This window comes from Chelonoidis abingdonii, chromosome 9 (genome assembly GCF_003597395.2).
Source record: "Chelonoidis abingdonii isolate Lonesome George chromosome 9, CheloAbing_2.0, whole genome shotgun sequence".
Classification (NCBI taxonomy): domain Eukaryota; kingdom Metazoa; phylum Chordata; order Testudines; family Testudinidae; genus Chelonoidis; species Chelonoidis abingdonii.
Genome location: NC_133777.1, coordinates 34,280,484 through 34,300,925, shown reverse-complemented (window position 1 = coordinate 34,300,925; position 20,442 = coordinate 34,280,484). Strand labels below are relative to the sequence as shown.

Below are 20,442 nucleotides of genomic sequence, written 5' to 3'. Positions count from 1 at the left end.
GTGGGGGGACTGAGGAGACGAGCGAGGAGTCAGTGGCTGACATGTTCTACTAATCTGGTCTGGCTCCCATCCCCTCTCCAAGCGTTGCAGCTGTCTGGAGGTGCCTGCCTTCCACGCCTTCCTCAGTCACACCTCATTCATTCAACAGGGCAATTGATTACAAAGTTGGGGGAAAATCTTATTCTACTAGCAAAAAGACGATTTTTTTTTACCTTAATTCTACTACCTTAGGGGCTCGCTAGAACATATTTCCAAGGTTCAATACCACAGTTTCGGTGGGGCAGCGCTGGGGAAGCAGGGTTTGTTTCTGCGGGGTGGACCATGCGGGGTGGGGGGAGTATTTCAGGGACGATGGGCAGCGCTGGGGGTGTGCATTGTGTTTCGGGGGTGCTTGGCAACACTGGAGCAGGGTTCGGTGGGGGGTTCGGCCCTCAGCTGTTTTCTTTGGAGTAATATGGCCCTTGCCGCTTTATGAGTTGTGCAGGCCTGCATTAGTCCCTTGAGCTTATATGGAATAAATGGGAGGGACCCATTGCTTGGCCAAAAGCTGGTTTGATTTAACATTTGCAGGGTGTACATAACCTATCCATTTGCATATATGGCAGTGTGGTGTCAGCCTCTGGCTGTTGGTAGGCACTGGAGCTGGGCCTATGTGCATGATGGAGAAGGGGACGGAGTGGAGCAAGAAAGGTAGTACAAATATGATGCGTTTTTGTCACCTGAAGTTTTTGGTGCACAAAACTCTGCAAGGGAATGGCCATTGTGCATGATGTGTCCCAAAGGGAATTGTACACAATGGGGTGGGGGGAGTTTTGGGCTGTGCTGTCTGCTATCCAATAAAGTCCCCCAAAGATTAACTAGGACAATTGACTCTTCGACTGTGGGATCCCACACTAACACGGAAACTGACGAGTTCAGCTATCCCAGGCAGCTGAGTTATCAGCTGCTTCATGAGCATCACCTGTTGCTGAATGTAACAGTGGTGAAGAACTGCATGCAGGGCATTTCAGGCTCAGGGAATCACATGGGCTTTAGAAGATCATATGCTGCAGAGTTCAATCCTGCAAGGTGCTGAGCACCTTCAGCTGCCTTTGACATCAGTGGAAGTTGAGTGTGCTCAATGTTTGTATGTGATCAGACTCTCCAGACCTCCATCCGTCCTGTGCCAGGATCTGATGTCCCTAACCCATCTGCAGGCAATGCCTCATTTAGCTACAACTGCAGCTCATGGAGAGGAGCATGATGTGCAATGGCTGGGATTGGCCATTGGTGCCTACAGAATAAGTAGGATAACAATGGTTCCCTCTTGTAGGCCCACTAACTTTTTATAACTTATAGGGTTCAAATAAGAACTAGATAAATTCATGGATGATGGGTCCATCAATGCCTATTAGCCAGGATGGGCAGGGATGGTGTCCCTAACCTCCGTTTGCCAGAAGCTGGGAATGGGCAACAGGGGATGGATCACTTGGTAGTTATCTGTTCTGTTCATTCCCTCTGGGACACCTGGCATTGGCCACTGTCGGAAGACAGGATATTGAGCTAGATGGACCTTTGGTCTGACCCAGTATGGCCATTCTTATGTTCTCATCACAGACATCTTTTTGGGAGGTCAGATTTTCAGGTGGAAGGGAATTGTCAGACCAGATTTCTGTGGGAAACTGGTAATCTCACAGATAAGAGGACATTATTGCCAAGTGGTTTCATCTCTGGATGTGCCCCCAACAGTGGAATTGGTCAAAAGCTGAATGCAAGAGTGTTTTTTGACTTCCTGCAGGTTACGCTGCGAGTGTCTGAGAAGCAGGGAGCTAGCAACCATTCCCCCACAGGCCCTGCTGCTGAGCTGAGGGTATACTTTGCTTTTGACTCTCTCTCTTTGCCTTTTTTTTTTGAGTCTGCACAATGACTTGTTGTTATGTAAAACACCAGTGAGAGTGAGCCAGACAGAGAGAGGGAGAGATTCTTTAGTGTCGGAATCTGAGTCACATGGGCCTGTTTTATATCCCCCTCTGCTAATCTCGTTTCTATAGAAACAAGATTGAAAAAAAAAGTCGAGCTGAGAGCGAGAGAATTGAGGTGATGGGTGAGGGAAATATAGGTGGCGAATGAGGAGGAAGGGCCGGCGTGTATAGGGAACGTGTAGGCAGGATAGGCTCGAGAGGGGATCTGGCAGTTGCAAAGTGGGGACAGGGACCAACGGACGCTATTCCCAGCATGAGTGATTAGCTGTGACGGAACGCTCGTGCACACGCGCGTATGTGTGTTGGGGGGGGGGGATTGTTTGTTTGTTTGTTTGTTTGAAACATTTTCTGAAATGAACTGATCCTTCCAAGAACGGGAATCAGGAGAGACTGAAAGAAAGGGACCGGAGCATTGGCAGGTGAGTGAGCAAATGGGGTAACAGGCACCCACCTAGAGGGCTCCAATGCCAGCCAGTTTGTGTGTGTTTTTGGCATTCTTTCCTAAGTGGGGATCCACCAGTGGTGCAGCCCACTGACATGGGGTCCCACTCCCCAAGATGTCGAGTTACAGACATTTTCCCCAAGCACTGAGCTTGCCACAGCGAGAGCGAATAGTGGCGAATGGGACCCAGGGCACACTGCCACAAAGACATCAGCATGTGTAAGAATATGCCATTCTGGGCATCCAGGTGAGAGGGGTTTTGCAGCAAGACACCTGCATTAGACTCATTGAGTCGAGGGCTGTTTGGTGTTGTTTCCTTTCTGAAGCCTGAGGAATGTTAAGCCCTGGCTCCCTAAAAGACTGCTGCTGCATGGGAAGCAGCTCCCCCTGTTAATGGTCAGGTTTGATTTTTGATTCTGATTGTATCCATGTAAATAAATAGCCCCGGTGAGCTGAATCTCTCTGGAATGTAAACTCATGCAGTGAACAGTGCTCTCTCCCTTCCTGCTCATGTGCGCTGAGTCCTCCTGAATCCCAGGATGAGGCATGTGTGCCCATCGGAGTGACCCCAGTTAGAAAGTTGGATCCTTAAGTGACAGAATCGTGATTTGGGGGTGGGAGGGTAGCAAAATCATTCATCTGTTTTGGTTGTTGTAGAGAGTCTGGGCTGCTCATAACCATTGCACCAGCGTGTGCACTGCTTCCCAGGACCTTAGCCTATCTATAAGCACGTGTGTTGTCTCTTGGGACACAGTGCTGTGTGTAACTATAAAGCACGAGAATATCTGCTGCCTGCCTGAACCATAACAATTGCATAAGCACATGGCTTGTCTTTGGCTTGCTGTAGTCAGTGCACAGATGTAAGTGTTTCCTACCTGGAATATGGGTTCTCAGTTTCGATTGCACAAATGCACATGCTCTCTCCAGCCTGTCTACTGCCACTGCATAGGTATGTGTCTTGCAGGGCTTGACTTGTCTGTAAGTATTGTACAAGAGTGAGTGCTGCCTACACCAGTTCTGGTCTGGCTGTAGCTATTGGACAAACTCAGTCTGGTCTTTCTGTAACCACTGCATGGAGGTGAGTTCTGCCTACCTGGACCCCCATCTATCTGAAACCATTGCAGCGAGCCTGAATGCTGCCCACATGGTTTCCAGTGTGTCCTGTAACGCTGCACTTGAGACTCTGGGCTGGGCTTACCACCCCACAAACACACCTGTTTCTTCCTGAGACTTGGGACTTTCTAAAATGATTGTATAATCAAGCACATGACCTTCTGTAAATACAAACTGCAATAACTCTTCCAGTCGCCCATTCATGAGTGCCTAGTGTAGAATTCAGAAGGAGTGGTCGTTAGCAGGTGCCCGTTCTGGCAGGTATAGCACGGGAGTGAGCTGGTGAGATGTGATCTGGTTCTAGGTTACAGGAGGAATGGTCTGTCAGGGTAGTTGGGATATGGTGCACACTTGCGCTTGTAGTCTGTTTTCTGGGATTTCTCTTCTAATCGCTTTCCTCTCACTATACTGCTAGGGCAATACACCCTGGGCCCAGGTCATTTCTGATGTAAACCCAGTGAAGCCATTAGGATGAATTGGGCCCACTATATTTTTGGTTTCAACTGAGCTTTGCAAATGTCGCTCAGCCATTCCCATAGACTAGTGAGTGAGTCAAACACAATTTTAAAAAAATTCACCATCATCTTTATAAAGGGCAAGTGAGTTGACTTTGTGCCTGGGCTGGTACATCTTTGTGACAACTTAGCAAGACTCTGCTAACTGAGGAGCATGTCAGAACCAAGGCATCCAGATCTCACCGTGCTTCTTGGTTTCTCTCCTGTTTCAGTCACTAGTGCTCCTGCTGCCTGTGAGCATTCACTTGAACAATCTGATTTTGGAAGAGTCGTCCATTGTGGTGGTAGAATCAGAGAACACTGTCTGGGTCAGATGAGGAGCTTCCTGGCTTGAGCGTTGAGGCAATATCATTAATGTCTTCCCTGCCTGTGCTGTGCAGGAGAAGAGGCTGTAAGAGGATGAGCAGGGATGGGAGCAGACACTATTTGTAATAGCCAGGACCAGGACACTAGCTTTGAGCCTGAGCAGGTGCTGCTTTGGGGAAGGGTTTGACTAGGCTGCTTTCCGAGTTCTCTTTGCTGCCTCCACCCATGCCAGGGGACCATACCAGTGAGCAGTTGTAGGAAGAATAGAACAAATAATCAAAAATAGACCAGGTTTTGTGACTGTAGCTAAGGCCATAGCAGCACCAGGATCCAACCAGCAGTGTTTGTGTCTAGCCTGGTCCAGGTGACTTTTTCTCATGTCAGGGAGCAGGCATTGAGGCTGGTGTGATGGCCACATTTACCATGTGATGTTCCTGCTGTGCACTTATGTGCATGAAGCTATACTTTTATATGAGAGCAAATGTGATGACTTTGGAACCACCCCCCTTCCCCGCCCCACGGGCATAGCTGTGATAATTCCCATGTCCCCATCATGTTTTCTGCTGGTTTTAGTTATGTGCCATGTTAAACTAAAGGTTTTTTTGAGGGGAGATCAGGGTGTTATTAGGAGTGAATAGCTGCAAGCTTCTCCTCAGCCGATAAATATTTTTGTAGACAGGATGAAATGTTCTGATTTAAATGCTGAAATGGGGCAGTGAGCATGTTTAATCTGGCTGGCAGATGGTAAATCCTGGCAATGTGATTGACAATACAACACGGTAACTGAACAGCCTTCTCTGATAGGTAGGAGAGGATTCTTTCCACCACTGTGGTTGATACTTCATCTGATGGTTTTCTGTGTGTGCTCCATTGGCTTCTCTGAGGCAAAGAGAAAACAAATCAAAACCTTTGCAGGTGCAGAACTGAAGGAAGAAGCTCTGGAAATTCCAAACCTTGCTTGCCAAGCAGAGTTCTCCTGCTGGAAGGCACGTTAGGCTTCTACTGGCATTCAGTAGCAATCACTGAGGACAGCTGACATTCAGTAAAGCATTGAGTTTCTCCTCTATAGTCAGTCGATAATGGAGGTGGCTTACTTCAGTCCCCTTTCATTGGGTTGGGATTAAATTCAGCTAGGACCCACCTCGTCTGCTGTGTGCTCTAAAGGACTGCGTTCAGCAGGAAGTTGTAAAGTTGCCACTCGTTGTGTGGGATGCTTTGCCTGGCCCCATTTCCAGCTGGCTCTTTGAGAGGCACTCTCACATGCTGGGGCAGGAGCCAGTTGCAGAGACTGAGATTACTGGGCTGTATTACAGCAGCAGCAGCACAGTGTTTAGTTTATACATTATTTCCTGTTGTTAGGTAGTTTATCCTAAAGCCTGCCTCAGTTGTCCTTCAAATATCACATCTGTGATAGCTCTGCTGCAACCTGGCAATCAGAGAGAGGGGGACAGTGATTCTCAAACTGTGGTCTGTGGATCACCGGTGCTTGTTGGAGCTCTTCATGGAGGTTCATAGAGGGACATGGTTTGAGAAGCAAGGAGTGGCAAGAGGGAAGTGTTCCTAACTACTCCACACAATGAAAAAGTTGGAGATCGCTCCTGATCCTCATTCCCACCCAGCTCCCATTCCTGATTTCTGAATGATGTCCTAGTCTGCGTGTGCTGAGGCTGAGAAATTCCATTTTAAAACATTGAATAAAACTGCCAGCTGTGGCAGTAGGAGTCTGCTTGGAATGGCATGGATATGGGTCCTGTGCAACACCCTGGAGAAGCCTAGCCATTATGTTGTGCACAATCGTATTGGCCACGCTGATGGGAGCAACAGAGTGTCATTGATCTTTCAGCAGCTGATAAGTCCACTGAACAAAAAGCAACTGTCCCTTTTTAGGTCTTTCATGCACACCTCGATCAACTGATATTAAGCTGCTGGAATGACATTCATGCCAATTTCTTCTGAGACATGCAGCACCTCAGTGTTCTCATCTGTGTATTGGGGGTCATAATACCAGCAATACATCGCAGAGGGCTTGTTGGGATTAATTCAGTCAGTTTGTGAAGCACTGTGAGCTCCTTGCATGGAAGGTACATTGGAAATGAAAATATTATTGATAGTGTTTATTGTTATTACCGTGGTGTTCTCTTCTGCTACGTGAGAGGAGGAATAGGTTGTACTGCTAGGTACTGCTAGGTTGGTGGTGACTAGTCACCAAATGGCCATGCTACAAAAATGTACAAAGTGACATTTAAGTAGAGGATATCAAGACATTTACAGATGCTTCAGTGAAACTAGACAATTTCCCAATCCGTATATCAGAGCACATGGGGTCCTCATTTCAAAGTAATAAGAAAGCAACTAACTCTCACCCACACACATTATAGTTCATAGATTCCAAGGCCTGAAGGGACCACTGTGGTCATCTAGTCAGATTTATTGTAAAGAGGGAGGGAGGCAGGCCAACCAACCCCCAGGGGACAGGTGAGAGCCCTCACTCCACTGCAGTTGAAGAATGGTGATTGGACTGATGGTGGTAACCCAGCCTTTGAAGCAATTGATGCTGAAGCCTTTCTGCCTATTGCTTGCTGCATATCGGTTAATTGCCTTGGGTTATGCGTTTCTGGTGATGGGGATACTGCAAACTGCCTGATTTATCTGCATATAGTCACAGTGTAGCAGGTATGATTCATCCCCTTACTGCAGTACAGTTTATATAAACCACTATTGTATAAATAGCCAGATGATACTGTAACATTCTCCTAGGTTTCTAATTGAAAAAATTCCATTGGAACTTTCAGATCCACACAGGAAGCAGGAGTTTGCTTTAATGAGTTGTGGAAAAGATGTTCCTCCAGAACGGCAATGGCCTGATAACTGGAAATAGTTATGCTAATGAAATTTTCAGATGATGCTGAACTGGGAAGGGTCATCAATATCAGTGAGGAGACAGTGATGGCATAGGAAAGATGGACTAATGGGGAGGGCACTAGACTGGGTCTCAAAAGACCAGGATTCAAGTTCTGGTTCAGGCACTGTGGGCAAGTCATGTAATAGAGTCATATGTTTTTAAGGCTTCCTAACACAGGCCGTAGAATTCCACCTCATTACCCCTGTACTGAGCCCAGTAACTTGTGTTTAGCTAAAGCGCATCTTCCAGAAAAGCATCTGGTCCTGATTTAAAGACTTCAGGAGATGGAGAACTGACTATTTCCCTTGGTAGTTTGTTACAATGGTTAATCATCCTCGCTGTTAAAAATGTGTGCTGCCTTTCCAACTGGAATTATTTGTCTGGCTTTCACTTCCAGCCGCTTGACTTTGCCCTGGGCCTCAGGTCTCCATCTGCAAAGTGGGGTTAGAAGAGACCTAGCTCACAGGGGTGTTATGAGGATAAAATTCCTTACTGATTGTGAGGTGCTGAAGGCTACATAAATATCTGGATAGATAGATCATCCAAAGGGATCTAGGGAGGCATAAACATGATCCAAAAATAATGAAATGAGATTTGACTGGGCAGGGTGGTGGTGAATGATACAGAGTACAAGAAAGAGAAACCCAGTGTGCCCTTGTGATGATGAAAGTGACCAAGGGTTGAGAGTGACAGCAACTTAGGTGTGTTTGCAATGCCATATGACAGCAAAAAAGACCTGTGCAATTTGGGGCTCTGGGATCAAAGGCATCAGGCTGCAGATCAGCAAGGTGACTGTGATAGGCTCTGAGGGGATTGGTGGTCAGTTCTGGGCATTAGAACGTGACTAATTGGAGAAATCCTAGAGGTCGAGAGGAACTGATCGAAGAAATAAGATTTTAAAAGTTATGTATGTTGCAGCTTGGTCTGGTCCGGTGACTTTGGGGGAATGTGGTGACTGTAGAGTGTAAGCAGCAAGAAGAGAGTGTAATTCTGTTGAAGGGTCCCAGGAGGAATTGCTAGAAATAATGAGATGAAATTAAGAACAACATGTAGGCTGAATAGCATCAAAAACCTCCAGACAGTGGGGTCTATTGGACTCTGGTAGGAAATGGCAGAAGACCTGTTATCTGAGATCGCTTAAAACTAGAGAGCAAAAAGCACTAGGAAGTATAGTGTGAGGAACACTACTCTGGTGGCAGAGACATGGGCTAGATAATCAGAGGAGTCTTTCCTAGCTTTGTGGTTCTTTGGGCCCAGTCCTCCCATTTGATGAGTGCTTCCTGAGAGGTGCTGAAAGTTCTCAACTCCTATTGAGTGCAATGGGAGCTGCAGGTGCTCAGTACTACTCAGACAGCACTCAGCCTCTTGCAGGATCCAGCACTCTGTCAGTAGAGAGTGTTGAGGATAGCTGGGAGAGAAGGCAAGGGTAGGGGATGCAGAATAGCAACTCTACCGGTGCAGCATCCACCTTGGACTCCATGCTGGCAGGTGGCTAAACAGAATAGGGAAAAATGCAACACAAGAACCGGGAAGTCGAAGGTAGTTACAGCCACTTTATACCAGGCTTGAATTTGGTACATGTCCCATTTCTGAAGACCTTCACTACAGAACCTTTACTTCCATGTTCCCTCTTTCCCTGTCTCAGCTTTGAACACAGAAACTGCCTGAGAGATGAGAGATCACTTTACCAAGCCTCAGCTAATTGAAATATTACTCATTACAATATGAGCTTTGACATGGGATCAAAGGAGAGTGTTTAATGACAGCACTGTTGTTTGTACAATGCGTTCTATTAGACAGACTTAATGAGATGCTTAAATTGTTCCTAATCTAACTCCTTCTCCCCCAGCAGTTTATTCAGCATTGAGAAAAATCTGTGTTTTTTAAAAGACAAACTGCCATCCCTTACATCAAAGCAATTGATTTTTTTAAATTGTAAAGAATGACCCAGAAGGTCTGACCGACTCTTTCCCAGTGGTAATATTTACAAAGACGTCTTCTCCTTCCAAAAAACCATCTCCACCCTGTCCCAAGCAACAGCAATTTGTAAACTGAAAAATAAATCAATAACCAGAGTTAATGCATTGAAGATGTCTGTATTTAAAATATATCTGGAAAAAAGGCTAGCCATTCATGGTCTGTTTAATTATTGTACAGCAGGAGAGGCAGAGAGCTCACATTTCTGAGAAATACCTTTTTTGAGGGTATTTTATTCCATTTAAGTCAGTTGAGAAATGTATTAACTTAAAAAATATATAGATGCACAAACTGGTACAAATGCCATATGAGCAGATTAGAGAGACACGGTGTGGGGGAAGTGGTTTCTTTTCTTGGACCAACTTCTGTTGGTGAGAGAGGCAAGCTTTTGAGCCACACCAAGCTCTTTCTCAGGGCTGGGAAAGGTACTCCCAGCATCACAGCAAAATGCACGGTGCTGTGACACTGGGGCCACGTCTACACTACGGGATAATATCGAATTAGCTAAAATCGGTTTTATAAAACTGATATTATAAATTCGATTTCATGCGGCCACACTAGGCACAGTAATTCGGCGTTGTGCGTCCATGATCCTAGGCTAACGTCGATTTCTGAAGCGTTGCATTGTGGGTAGCTCTTCCGTAGCTATCCCAAGTTTCCCGCAGTCTCCCCCGCCCCTTTGGAATTCTGGGTTGAATCATTATTGTCGCGGGTGGTTCTGGGTAAAATGTCATCAGTCATTCCTTCCTCGCGGAAAACATCAGCTGACATCCTTTCGCGCCGTTTTTCCCTGGATTGCCCTGGCAACGCCATAGCATGGCACTATGGAGCCCGTTCAGCTTTTTTTTTCTGCACCGTATGTGTACTGGATGCCGCGGAGAGAGGCGATACTCCAGCGCTACACAGCACATTCACTTGCTTTGCAATGATAGCAGAGATGGTTACGGTCGTCTGTACCGTCTACTGCCGGAGAAAACGGCAATGAGATGACGTTATCTCTCCCCTCTATACTGTCCGCTGCTATCATGAGTGCCCCTGCTAAAATCGGCCAGGGGCGGCGAACGCAAAAGCAAAAATTGGGATTGACTCACTGGGACTGATCAATCCCTCCCTTATGTTTCTAAAAATAGAGTCACTCCTGCCTAGAATAAAGGGCAAGTGTATTAAGGAGGACCAGTGTATCAGAGCACAGCTGCTCCGTGTCAGTATTCACAGGGGTGCCCCTGCAACAACCCCACCCGTTGCTTCCCTCCTCCCCCAAACCTTCCTGGCTACCGTGCAGTGTCCCCCCCCCCCCATTTCTGTCATGAAGTATTAAAGAGTGCGGAAATAAGAAACAGAGACTTGTTAGTGAGATAAAATGAGCGGGGAGGCAGCTTCCCAGGGCTAATGACAGTCCAGGCAGTACGGAATCTTTCTTTACACAGGAAGGGAGGGGCTGATGAAGCTCAGCCCCCAGTCTTGCTATGATGAAGACAGTTACCAGCCGTTCTGTACCATCTACTGGGATTAACTGGGAGTCATTCCCATTTTACCCAGGCGCCCCCGGCCAGCTCAACTGAGGCCCAGCCAGGAGCACTCACGGGCTGATGGCGATGACAGATATCAGTCATATTGTACCGTCTACCACGGGAGGGGGAGAGGAGCAGATACTGCTTTTCACTGCTGCAGCATCACGTCTACCAGCAGCATTCAGTACACATAGGGTGACATTGAAAGAAGTCAAGAAATTATTTCTATCCCTTTTCTTTCACGTGGTGGGGGTGGGGGGAAACTGAGGAGCGTATTCCCTGAACCACGCCAGACACGTGTTGAACCTACAGACTTTGGGAGCTCAGCCAAGAACGCAAATACTTTTCAGGACTGCTGTGGACTGTGGATAGCTGTCCTCAGTACCCCCTCCATCCATGAGCGTCCATTTGAGTTTCTGGCTTCCCATACGCTTGTCACGCAGCGCTGTGTATCCTGGAGACTTTATTTTCCAAACGCTTTGGCATTTCGTGTTCGTACGGAGGCTCTGATACATACATACAGCGATCAGATCTAGTATCTCCCGTACGGTCCATGCTGGAGCTCTTTTTTGGATTTGAGACTGCATCGCCACCCGTGCTGATCAGAGCTCCACGCTGGGCAAACAGGAAATGTAATTCAAAGTTCGCGGGGCTTCCTGTTTACCTGCCTGCTGCATCCGTAGTTCAGATTGCTGTCCAGAGCGGTCAGTGGTGCACATGTGAGATACCGCCCGGAGGCCAATAACGTCGATTTCCATCCACACTAACTGTAATCCGATATGTTAATATTGAATTTAGCGCTACTCCTCTCGTCGGGGTGGAGTACATAAATCGATTTAAAGAGCCCTTTATATTGATATAAAGGGTGTTGTAGTGTGGACGGGTACAGCGTTAAATCGATTTAACGCTCTTTAAATCGATTTAAACACGTAGTGTAGACCAGGCCTGGGAGTAGCTTTCCCAGACCTGAAGAAGAGCTCTGTGTAGCTTGAAAGCTTCTCTCTCTCACTAGCAGAAGTTGATCTAATAAAAGATATTGTCTCTTTAATAACCAGGGATCGGCACAGCTACAGCTACACTGCATACACATATGAACAGGTTGAAGTTTGTTTCCTTGCCGTGCAGATCCGTGCGGGTGGTTCTCATTCAGATGTGTCAGATCGCCAGGGCCTCTGTCCATATGGTTTACACCTTTGCAGCCAGACTTGTCACATTCCCTGGTTTTTCCACATTAGTCTTCTGTCCCAGTTTTTCTTTCTCCCCACTCCACACACCCCGCCCCCACCGCAGCACACACACAGCACAGAAGAAGGAGGAGAGAGTGGGAACTGTTAAAAGTTTGAAGCTATTGCAGGACATTGTCCATCATCAGTGCAGCATTCTTGTTAAGAGAGAGAGAGAAGACTGATTGTTCCTGGAGAAGTAGTGTGGCATAGCAGATTGGGTACTGGGCCAAGAGTCAGGATATGTGGGTTCTACTTTCAACTCTACCATTGAGCTTGGGCTAGTCACTTCAGTTCTGTACCCCTGGGTATTCTCGCTCTGCCTTGTCTGTTTAGATTGTAAGTTCATCAGGTCAGGGACTGTCTCTCGCAATGTGCATGCCAGGTGCAGTGGAGCCCTGGTTTCATTAGCACTAATAATGACAGCAGTACATTTTAGAGTTTTAAATGTCAAATGCTGTTGCTTGATGCCCAGAAGGAAGGGTGGAGGGTTTGGCTGAGGTGCTAGGCACTGCCAGCCCTGCAAGCTGAACCTGGGATCTGAAAGCCAACGTGGGTCTTTTCTGACTTGTGCTTCATCAGTGGATGCCAGTAATAAAGATTCTTCAGGACAAATTCTACCCTGAGCTACACCTCTAGAGCCCCACAATCCTCAAATTCTGTTCTCAGTTTATACCGATGAGCTCCACGGGAAGACAAGAGTGGCACAGAGGTAACCAACGGCTGAATTTATTTGAGAATGACCTTCATGATGTGCAAGCAGAACTAGATTGCAGCTTCCTTTTTGGGGGGGGCTAATAGAGAGGAAAAACAGTAAATCCTCACATCTGAGTTACAAAAGTCAGTGGCGGAGACTCTGTGTGTGCAGATCATATGGGTTTGGTGAGGCTGTTTGGGGATAGTCCCATTTCAGAGCAGACGAGGATTTAAAACAAAACAGAGTAAAACACAGAGAAAATGTCTCAGACTGGCAGTGGCTACCAGCAGATGAGGAAGACTTGTGGGACCCCTCTGGGGAGCCTGCTGATGCTGCTTCTGACATGCCCAGTAAGAGTGGTGATCGAATGATGTGACGTCCACCATTCCATTTCAGCACCTCACACTGGCTTTTCTGGCTTCTTCTTGCCTGGGCATGCTTCAGGGAGCAGTGCCATGGAACCATGAAGAGGAGTCCACTCTGAAGAAGTGAACTGCAGCTTAGCCTGAGGGAGGGCTGAGGTTTTTTACTCATTCTTGTCTTCTTTTGGATAAAAAGGGGAGTAGGGACTTGGTGCTGAAGGTTAGGAGGACTGTAGCATAGCAGAGGGGATGCAGTTATGTCTTGGGTCTGGAGGTTTCCAGACTATTGTAATGCATTGCCAGCAGATCGAGGGAAGTGATTATTCCCCTGTATTCGGCACTGGTGAAGCCACATCTAGAGTATTATGTCCAGTTTTGGGCCCCCCACTACAGAAAGAGTGTGAACAAATTGGAGAGAGTCCAGCAGAGGGCAATGAAAATGATCAGGGGGCTGGGGCACATGACTCATGAGGAGAGGCTGAGGAAACTGGACTTGTTTAGTCTGCAGAAGAGAAGCATGGGGGGGAATTTTATAGCAGCTTTCAACTACCTGAAGGGAGGTTCCAAAGAGGGTAGAGCTTGGCTGTTCTCAGTGGTGGCAGATGACCGAACAAGAAGCAATGGTCTCAGGAAACACTTTTTCATTAGGAGGATGGTGAAGCACTGGAATGGATTACCTAGTGGAATCTCCATCCTTAGAGGTTTTTAAGGCCCGGCTTGAAAAGCCCTGGCTGGGATGATTTAGTTGGTGTTGGTCCTGCTCTGAGCAGGGGGTTGGACTAGATGACCTCCTGAGGTCCCTTCCAATCCCAATCTTCTATGATTCTATGATGCAATATAGTAGCAGCAATGCAGAGGTGTCTCGGTGCTGGAGGTTCCCAGGGGCTGTAACATGCAGAGGGGATGCAGGGGGGGCTCCTGGGGACTGTATTGTAGCAGAGAGGATGCAGTCACATCTTGGTCATGGATCCTCAGAGGTGCTATTCTCTAAAATTGCTCAGTGGCTGCCACCTTGGCCCGTTACTTTCCATCCATGCGGGAGAGGGGCATGGTCAGTGTGAAGACCTGACATTTGAACTTATGTGTAGACAAATGAGTTCTATTTGCTGTTCCAAAATGTCTCCATGGTGGCTTTATTTCCAGATCAGCCCCCAGAATGAAAGCTGCTCAGTGTTTCCAGTCCCAAGCTGGGGATGTGCAAGCACTCTGGGCTTTTTGTGAATGGGAGTGTGGCTGTGACAGAAGTTTCATGTGTACCATTCCCAGCTGCCTTTGCTTCTCTTTGTGGAGGTTGCTGAGCCTCTGGCTTGTGCTGACCATCTTGCCGAGCAGTGAAACAGGCAGCATGGGGGGAGCCCAGTTTCCATCCCTTTGCCACTGCCTTGTCCATCACGGGAACTCTCCGGATTGACACTGAAGCAAAACATTCACACCTCATAGGGTTGTTTTATTTCTGCTTGAGCAGGAAACTACAGCCAATGAGGAGTTAGAACCTCGTGCTGTTGGGGTTGCAGATTCACCATCAGAAGGATTTCTCAGATGCTGAGCTGCAATTGCGCTGCAGATAGGGGTGCATCTTGCTCACCATACTGTTCTCTGGTTTAGGTAACTGCATTCTGCTCCCGGCAGGGCTCAGTAACACGTTCTCCTTCACTGATTAGAGAACAGCTCTTACTCTCTGTTTGTATCCAGGTGGATAGAATTATGCCTAATGCTACGGAGCCAAGACCTACTTTTCCATTATACCCATGCAGTACTGCTGGCATCAGTAGGGCTGTGCAGATGCAAATGATAGAATTTGTCCAACTAAATCAGTTCTAAAACTGTTGCTGCTTTATACCTATCCCCTCTGAGCAGGGGCGGCTTCAGGCCCCAGCATGCCAAGCGTGTGCTTGGGGCAGCAAGCCGCGGGGGGCACTCTGCCAGCACCGCAAGGGCAGCAGGCAGGGTGCCTCCAGCGGTTTGCCTGCGGAGGGTCCACTGGTCCCGCGGCTTCAGTGGACCTCCTGCAGCCGTGGGACCAGTGGACCCTCCGCAGGCAAACCGCCGGAGGCAGCCTGCGTGCCGTGCTTGGGGTGGCAAAATCCCTAGAGCCACCCCTGCCTCTGAACCTTCTGCTTCTTCACCCCTGCCTCCTATGGGCATCCCTTTGCCTTGCCCTGAACCTGCCTCTGGTCCCTAAGATGCTGCAGTGAAGTTAACACCTCTCCTTTCCCCCTCCCCAGGTCGGAGAGCAGCCTCTCTAAGTTTGCCCACCGCTTGTCAGTTAAGCAGAAGCAGGAGAAGAGGAGGAAAGCTAAGTATGCCTCAGCTGAGCTGCCTGCATTCCGTCCCAGGTCTCTGAGCATTGAATGGTAAGAGCTGCAGGGCAGAGCTGAGAGGAAAGGAGCTTTGGACCCCAGCCCTCAGCTTTCTGCTGAGATCCCTGCAGTGCAGGGAGCTCTTTGGAGTTGTCTGAGCCCCACCACAGTTGCTGTTGTCTGTTAGTGCTGAGTGATGTCAGGGATGTACAGAAAGGGTAGTGGGGGGCTACCCGTTCGCACTCCTCCTCCCAGCACTGGAATATACCCTCTAGCAGAGACAACCGTGAAAGACACTTGCAGTACAGCCCTGGGGTGCAGCCACTATCTCCCAGCCTGTGCTGGAGCGGCTCAGTGGGGTCTCGGACACTTCCCCAGTGATGTGAGGCAGAGGAGATGCCATGACTGAACTCTTCCAGCATCTGTGAGGCAAGGATGACCCCCCCACCTCTCTATAGGCCCTTCCCAGTGTGAGGCAGAGGGGACTCACCCATTATAGACCCCTCCCAGTGTGTGAGGCACAGGGAACCCTCACCCAGGCCCCTGTAGTGTGTGAGACAGAGACTCCCCCGTCAGGCCCCTGTAGTCTGTGAGACAGAGACACCCCACCCAACAGGCCCCTGTAGCATGTAAGGCAGAGCCCCCTCCCCCCCCTCGAACAGGCCCCGGTAGCAGAGGTTGGCCTCAGGAGTTAAGTGGTACAGGACACAGAAAGCTGCTAGTCCTTCCCAGGATGAGACATAGAGGATGGTGAGGGTTAAAGGTGCCAAAGGAAGACAGCTCCCTGCCCGTGTGGGGAGAGGGAACTGGGAGGGGGAGGGGATAAAAGAAGCTTTCCAAGGTTGGGAGTCAGTGTTGGGTTCCTGTTTGCCCTGCTAGTCCATGAATGTATCTCTAGGGGAGCAGCAAGCATGCTCCGGGAGCTGTGTGGGAGGCAGACGATGAGTGCTAACTATGTGGGATGGATACAGCTTCAGTAAAAACTTTTAATTAAGACAATTATTTGTTCTGAGTAAATAAACAAACTCCCTGCCTGGTGTTATTGCAAAACAAAAGGATCCAGGCTCCAATGCCGCGTCCTTTGGCTGGAGCTAAAGAGAAGCCAGGAAACCATGCAAAGGAGGTCTTAGGCTCGAACAGTCTCTAGACACCTTTGCATTCTCCCTCCTTTAGGAGCTCTGGAGGGGTGGAGCAGGAAGCTGAAACCACGTGGGGCTCTTTGCCCACAGCTTCCACCCCTTCATTCCACATGCAGGCCCCACCCAGCCTCCCTCACCAGCTGTCAGGGGATCAGTGCAACTGGCACCTTGTCAGCCGGCCAGCCACCCACCTAATGTCTATAAACTGGACCAGGCTGCAATTCTAGGAGGCAGGGTTGTCTGATGGTTAGAGCATGGCGCAAGGTGTCAGGAGACTTGGGATCTATTCCTAGCTCTGCCACGGACTTGCTCTAGGTAAGTGACTTCACTTCACAGTGCCTCATTTCCTCCTCTGTAAAATGAGGGTCATGATCCTTCCTTCCCATTGTAAAGTGCTTTGAGATCTTTGGATGACATGCACTCTATCAGTGCAAAATATTCTTATTGTGGTGTTCTGTAGGTGTGACACATGCACAGAACCCCAGAGACGCCGCATGCGGTGCTCCAGCTTGAGCTAAACTGCCAGCTTTATTCTGAGACTGCTCCCCCGTTTGAGATGGAAATAATTTATCCATGGTTTGTGTGTCTTGATGAGATAGTCTTGGAGTCCGCTTATAGCTCAGTCCTCTCAGCATTAAGGAAGGATTTTTCTCAAAATGAGAATTGTGCCTTTTTTTAATTCCTGAACTGGATAAAGAAATCAGAACTTTAAAAAAAAAATTCCTTAGGAATGTCATCTGTTTTCCCCCTGCTTTTGCTGGAGAACTCTGGGCCATTTATTCTAAGCTCTAACTCCTTAACGGAAGGAGTGTTGAATCCTTCAGCTAGGCTGCCTTTCTCCATAATGGTAATTAGGCATCAACGTTAAATAGGTATTAACAAAACCCACAGAGTTTTAAACATCCTGACTGAAAATCCCTTTCCTTTCCAATTGCTCAACGTTCACTCTCATAGCTCTTCTGATGTCATCATTCCATCCTTCAACCACCATGGAATCTTCCAGACTAGACAAGACCTAATTTCTAATGTACAAACCAAAAAACAAATAAACAAAAAACCCAGTTTAGCCCTTTTTCCAGCATAAAGAAGCAAAAAAGGCACAAGCCCAATTCCCACCCATCCCCCTTTGCTGGTCATCTTTAACCATTTAATTCTTACTGAGTTTCCATATTCTCTCTGGAGTATATTTCAGCTTCAGCTGTCAGTGCCGGGGGGAGCCAACTGTCTCATGTTTGTTTGGCAATAATAAATATTTCACAGCGTTTTGTGAGGCAGCCTGGAAACAAATCCTTAGTGAGGAGTAATCACCTTCAGGTAAAACTTGCCAAACACAAGCATTTTGGAGACCAAGGACAGACAATTTGTGGCTCAAAATGAGAATTTTTCTAATGTTATCCCACCTGTCGGGAGTTCTAATGGCTGAATGTAACCTCACTGGAGTGTAACAATCATCCTCCATTCATGTTTGTACCCAGCAGTTTGCAACACTTTGTGGCTCACTTACACCTTCCTCTGTGCACAGGTATGCTGAGAGTATTTCCTGTCAACCCACCATAATGTACCCACAGAGATCAGGCATAGTCTGCCTCCCAGCATTGCCAGAGCAAAGGGGGTGGAGGCACCCATTGACTACTGCTGGCAGCATACTGCAGCATGAGGCCACGGGCCATTTCTAGGCAGGGGAGGCCTAGCTCTCGGAGTCAGGCTGGTGATACTGTAGGAAAGCACTAACTTCCCTTGTGAAGGTGTAGCTAAGGGCTAAACATCTTGTTCTTCTCCCAGGACTCTAGACGGAGGTACTATGCCTTTCCAAGGCACCCCATCCTCAGGCATCACAGCGGGCCACTTTGCTTCTTCCTCTTCTTTTGGGAGGCCCAGGTTCACAAGTGTTCAGTCGAGCAGGGTGAATAATGGGGCTTGCAAGTCACTGGGGAGGGGGAAAGAAATGTTTTGGGTCAAACCAATTTTTCAAAATGTTCAGAAACTCCAAAAATCAAAAAATTGTTTTGAGTCAAAATATCTTGTGTTGATTTTGTCCATTTTAAAATGGTTTGGGTTGTATTTTTAATTCAAATTAAAGGAAGTTACAAAACAAAAAGTCATTTTGAAACAGGAAATTGAAACATTTCATTTAGAAAAATGTCAAAACAGAACAGATTTTTTTCAAAATTTTTGCGTGCTTGGGGATTTTGACTGAAACAATTCAGCAAAACCGGCATTCATCTGCATTCATCTGTGTTGCTGAAGCTGCATTTTTTGACGAAAAAACATTTTTGGCCAAAAAATTTCACCTAGCTCTAGTGTTCAATAGTCAAGTGTAAAAAGAAAATGGTCTAAGACAGCACAACATTCAGGCTTCATTCCTTCCTGCACATATTCTGACTTCTCTCATCAAGAATTTCTTTACAGGTTTCAAAGATATTACCCAGTGCATAAGCTTGGAATGATTAGATTTGTATTGGTAAATATCAGCAAACATTGATTTCCACACACACACAAATTGACAAAAAATATTTCCGTCAATAATTGAAATGTACAGAGGCAAAGTAAGAAAAATGGTGCTTGAGAACTTGTTAGAGTTTGATTTAAGGACATTTACTTTGTATGTTCTGACATGATGTTGACAATTTATGTTTTAATGATTGTAAAGTTTTAACTTTTTGAATCTCAACCTCTACTGTCATTAAATAATTTTCTGATCCCCCTGCATAATTTCCCACACTGACAATTTAAATAAATAAAAATAGAGGAAGATGCTTAAAACCCATAATTTTGTGCAACATTAAAAATTTAAATCGAGAAAAATAGAAGAAATGCTTAAAATAAACATTGATATTATCTATCAAAATTATAACCTAAAAATCGAATTCTGCCAAGCCTGGGTATATACATAAGCATACTATAATGCCCACTATTGGGGAGCAATCTGTTGTAACAGAGCCATAATTGAGCCCCTAACCATCTTAATGTCTTCAGAGGATATTGTTTGGGTCTTCTACTAACCATTTCCGTTGTTGTTCTGGTTCAGTAGGAAATCCAGGAGCTACAGTAGGCATATTGTTTCAGTATAAGAATTTGATTTACTTTGAAACATACGTAGCCAAGTTTTCAAAGCCTCAGGATGCCTGTGCGGACACCCACATGCACACTGTTTAGCACTAACACTAACATGCACCAGCGAGAGATTCTAAAGTGGGCATGTGCAGATAATAGCATTTTAAACCCGTCACCTAAGCATTGAGATTGGTGCTGGAAAAGGGTGTGTACAGGTGCTCACATGCACAATATTGGGGACGGACACACATTAGTTCCCCCAGTCAGTGGGGTTTTGCTTGGATCTGGGGTCTGCAGGACTGGAACCCACGTTGTCAGTGCTTGGATGTGTACATTCACACCCCTCAGTTTTATGCACAAACATCTAATGTATACTTGTAAATCAAAACTGCAGGCTCTTTTTGGTGTGTGTGTGTGAGGGGGGGCACCTAGCAAGTGGGGTCCAAGAGCAGGCTCTTATTCGTTCTGGTGACATAAATAATAATACATATATTGGTACATATCCAATCCATTGATTACCTCTCACAGCACTCCATCAGGTATGAAAGTGTTCTCATCTTCATTCTTCAGATGCGGAAAATGGGGCACCAGGAGACTGAAGCTAAATTTTTCAAATTTTGAAGACCACTTATTTGAAGTGCCCATTTATGGCTAAAAGAACAGGAGTGCTTGTGGCACCTTGGAGACTAAGAAATTTATTTGAGTATAAGCTTTTGTGGGCTACAGCCCACTTACGGCTAGATTTTCAGAGTTATTGAACACCCACAATAGGAGCCACAGTTCTTTAGTTCCTCTAAAAATCAGACCCTAAATGTCAGAAGCTGAGTACCCAGAAGAATAGGCACCCAAGTGCTGATTTTCAAAGGAATTTAGGTTTCTAAAACTCAATTATTTCAACAGGAGCTAGGCACGTAGGTGCTTTGGAAAATTCCATTAGGTG

General features: G+C 46.9%; 1 protein-coding gene across 9 annotated transcripts in view; it reads left to right on the top strand.

The window, feature by feature from the left end:
- The window catches only part of LOC116836020 (ankyrin repeat and fibronectin type-III domain-containing protein 1-like), a 493,838-nt gene that overhangs the window by 404,952 nt on the left and 68,444 nt on the right, over nt 1-20,442 (top strand). For 6 of the 9 annotated variants that reach the window (XM_032799361.2, XM_032799357.2, XM_032799360.2 and 3 more), the window contains one exon: nt 15,235-15,363. The exons of 1 other annotated variant lie outside the window; for it this stretch is intronic. In XM_032799361.2, the coding sequence (XP_032655252.1) occupies nt 15,235-15,363 (129 nt within the window). Of the gene's footprint in view, nt 1-2,078; nt 2,381-15,234; nt 15,364-20,442 lie in introns of those variants that run through there. 2 more of the 9 variants (XM_032799363.2, XM_032799365.2) reach the window with 2 other exon arrangements.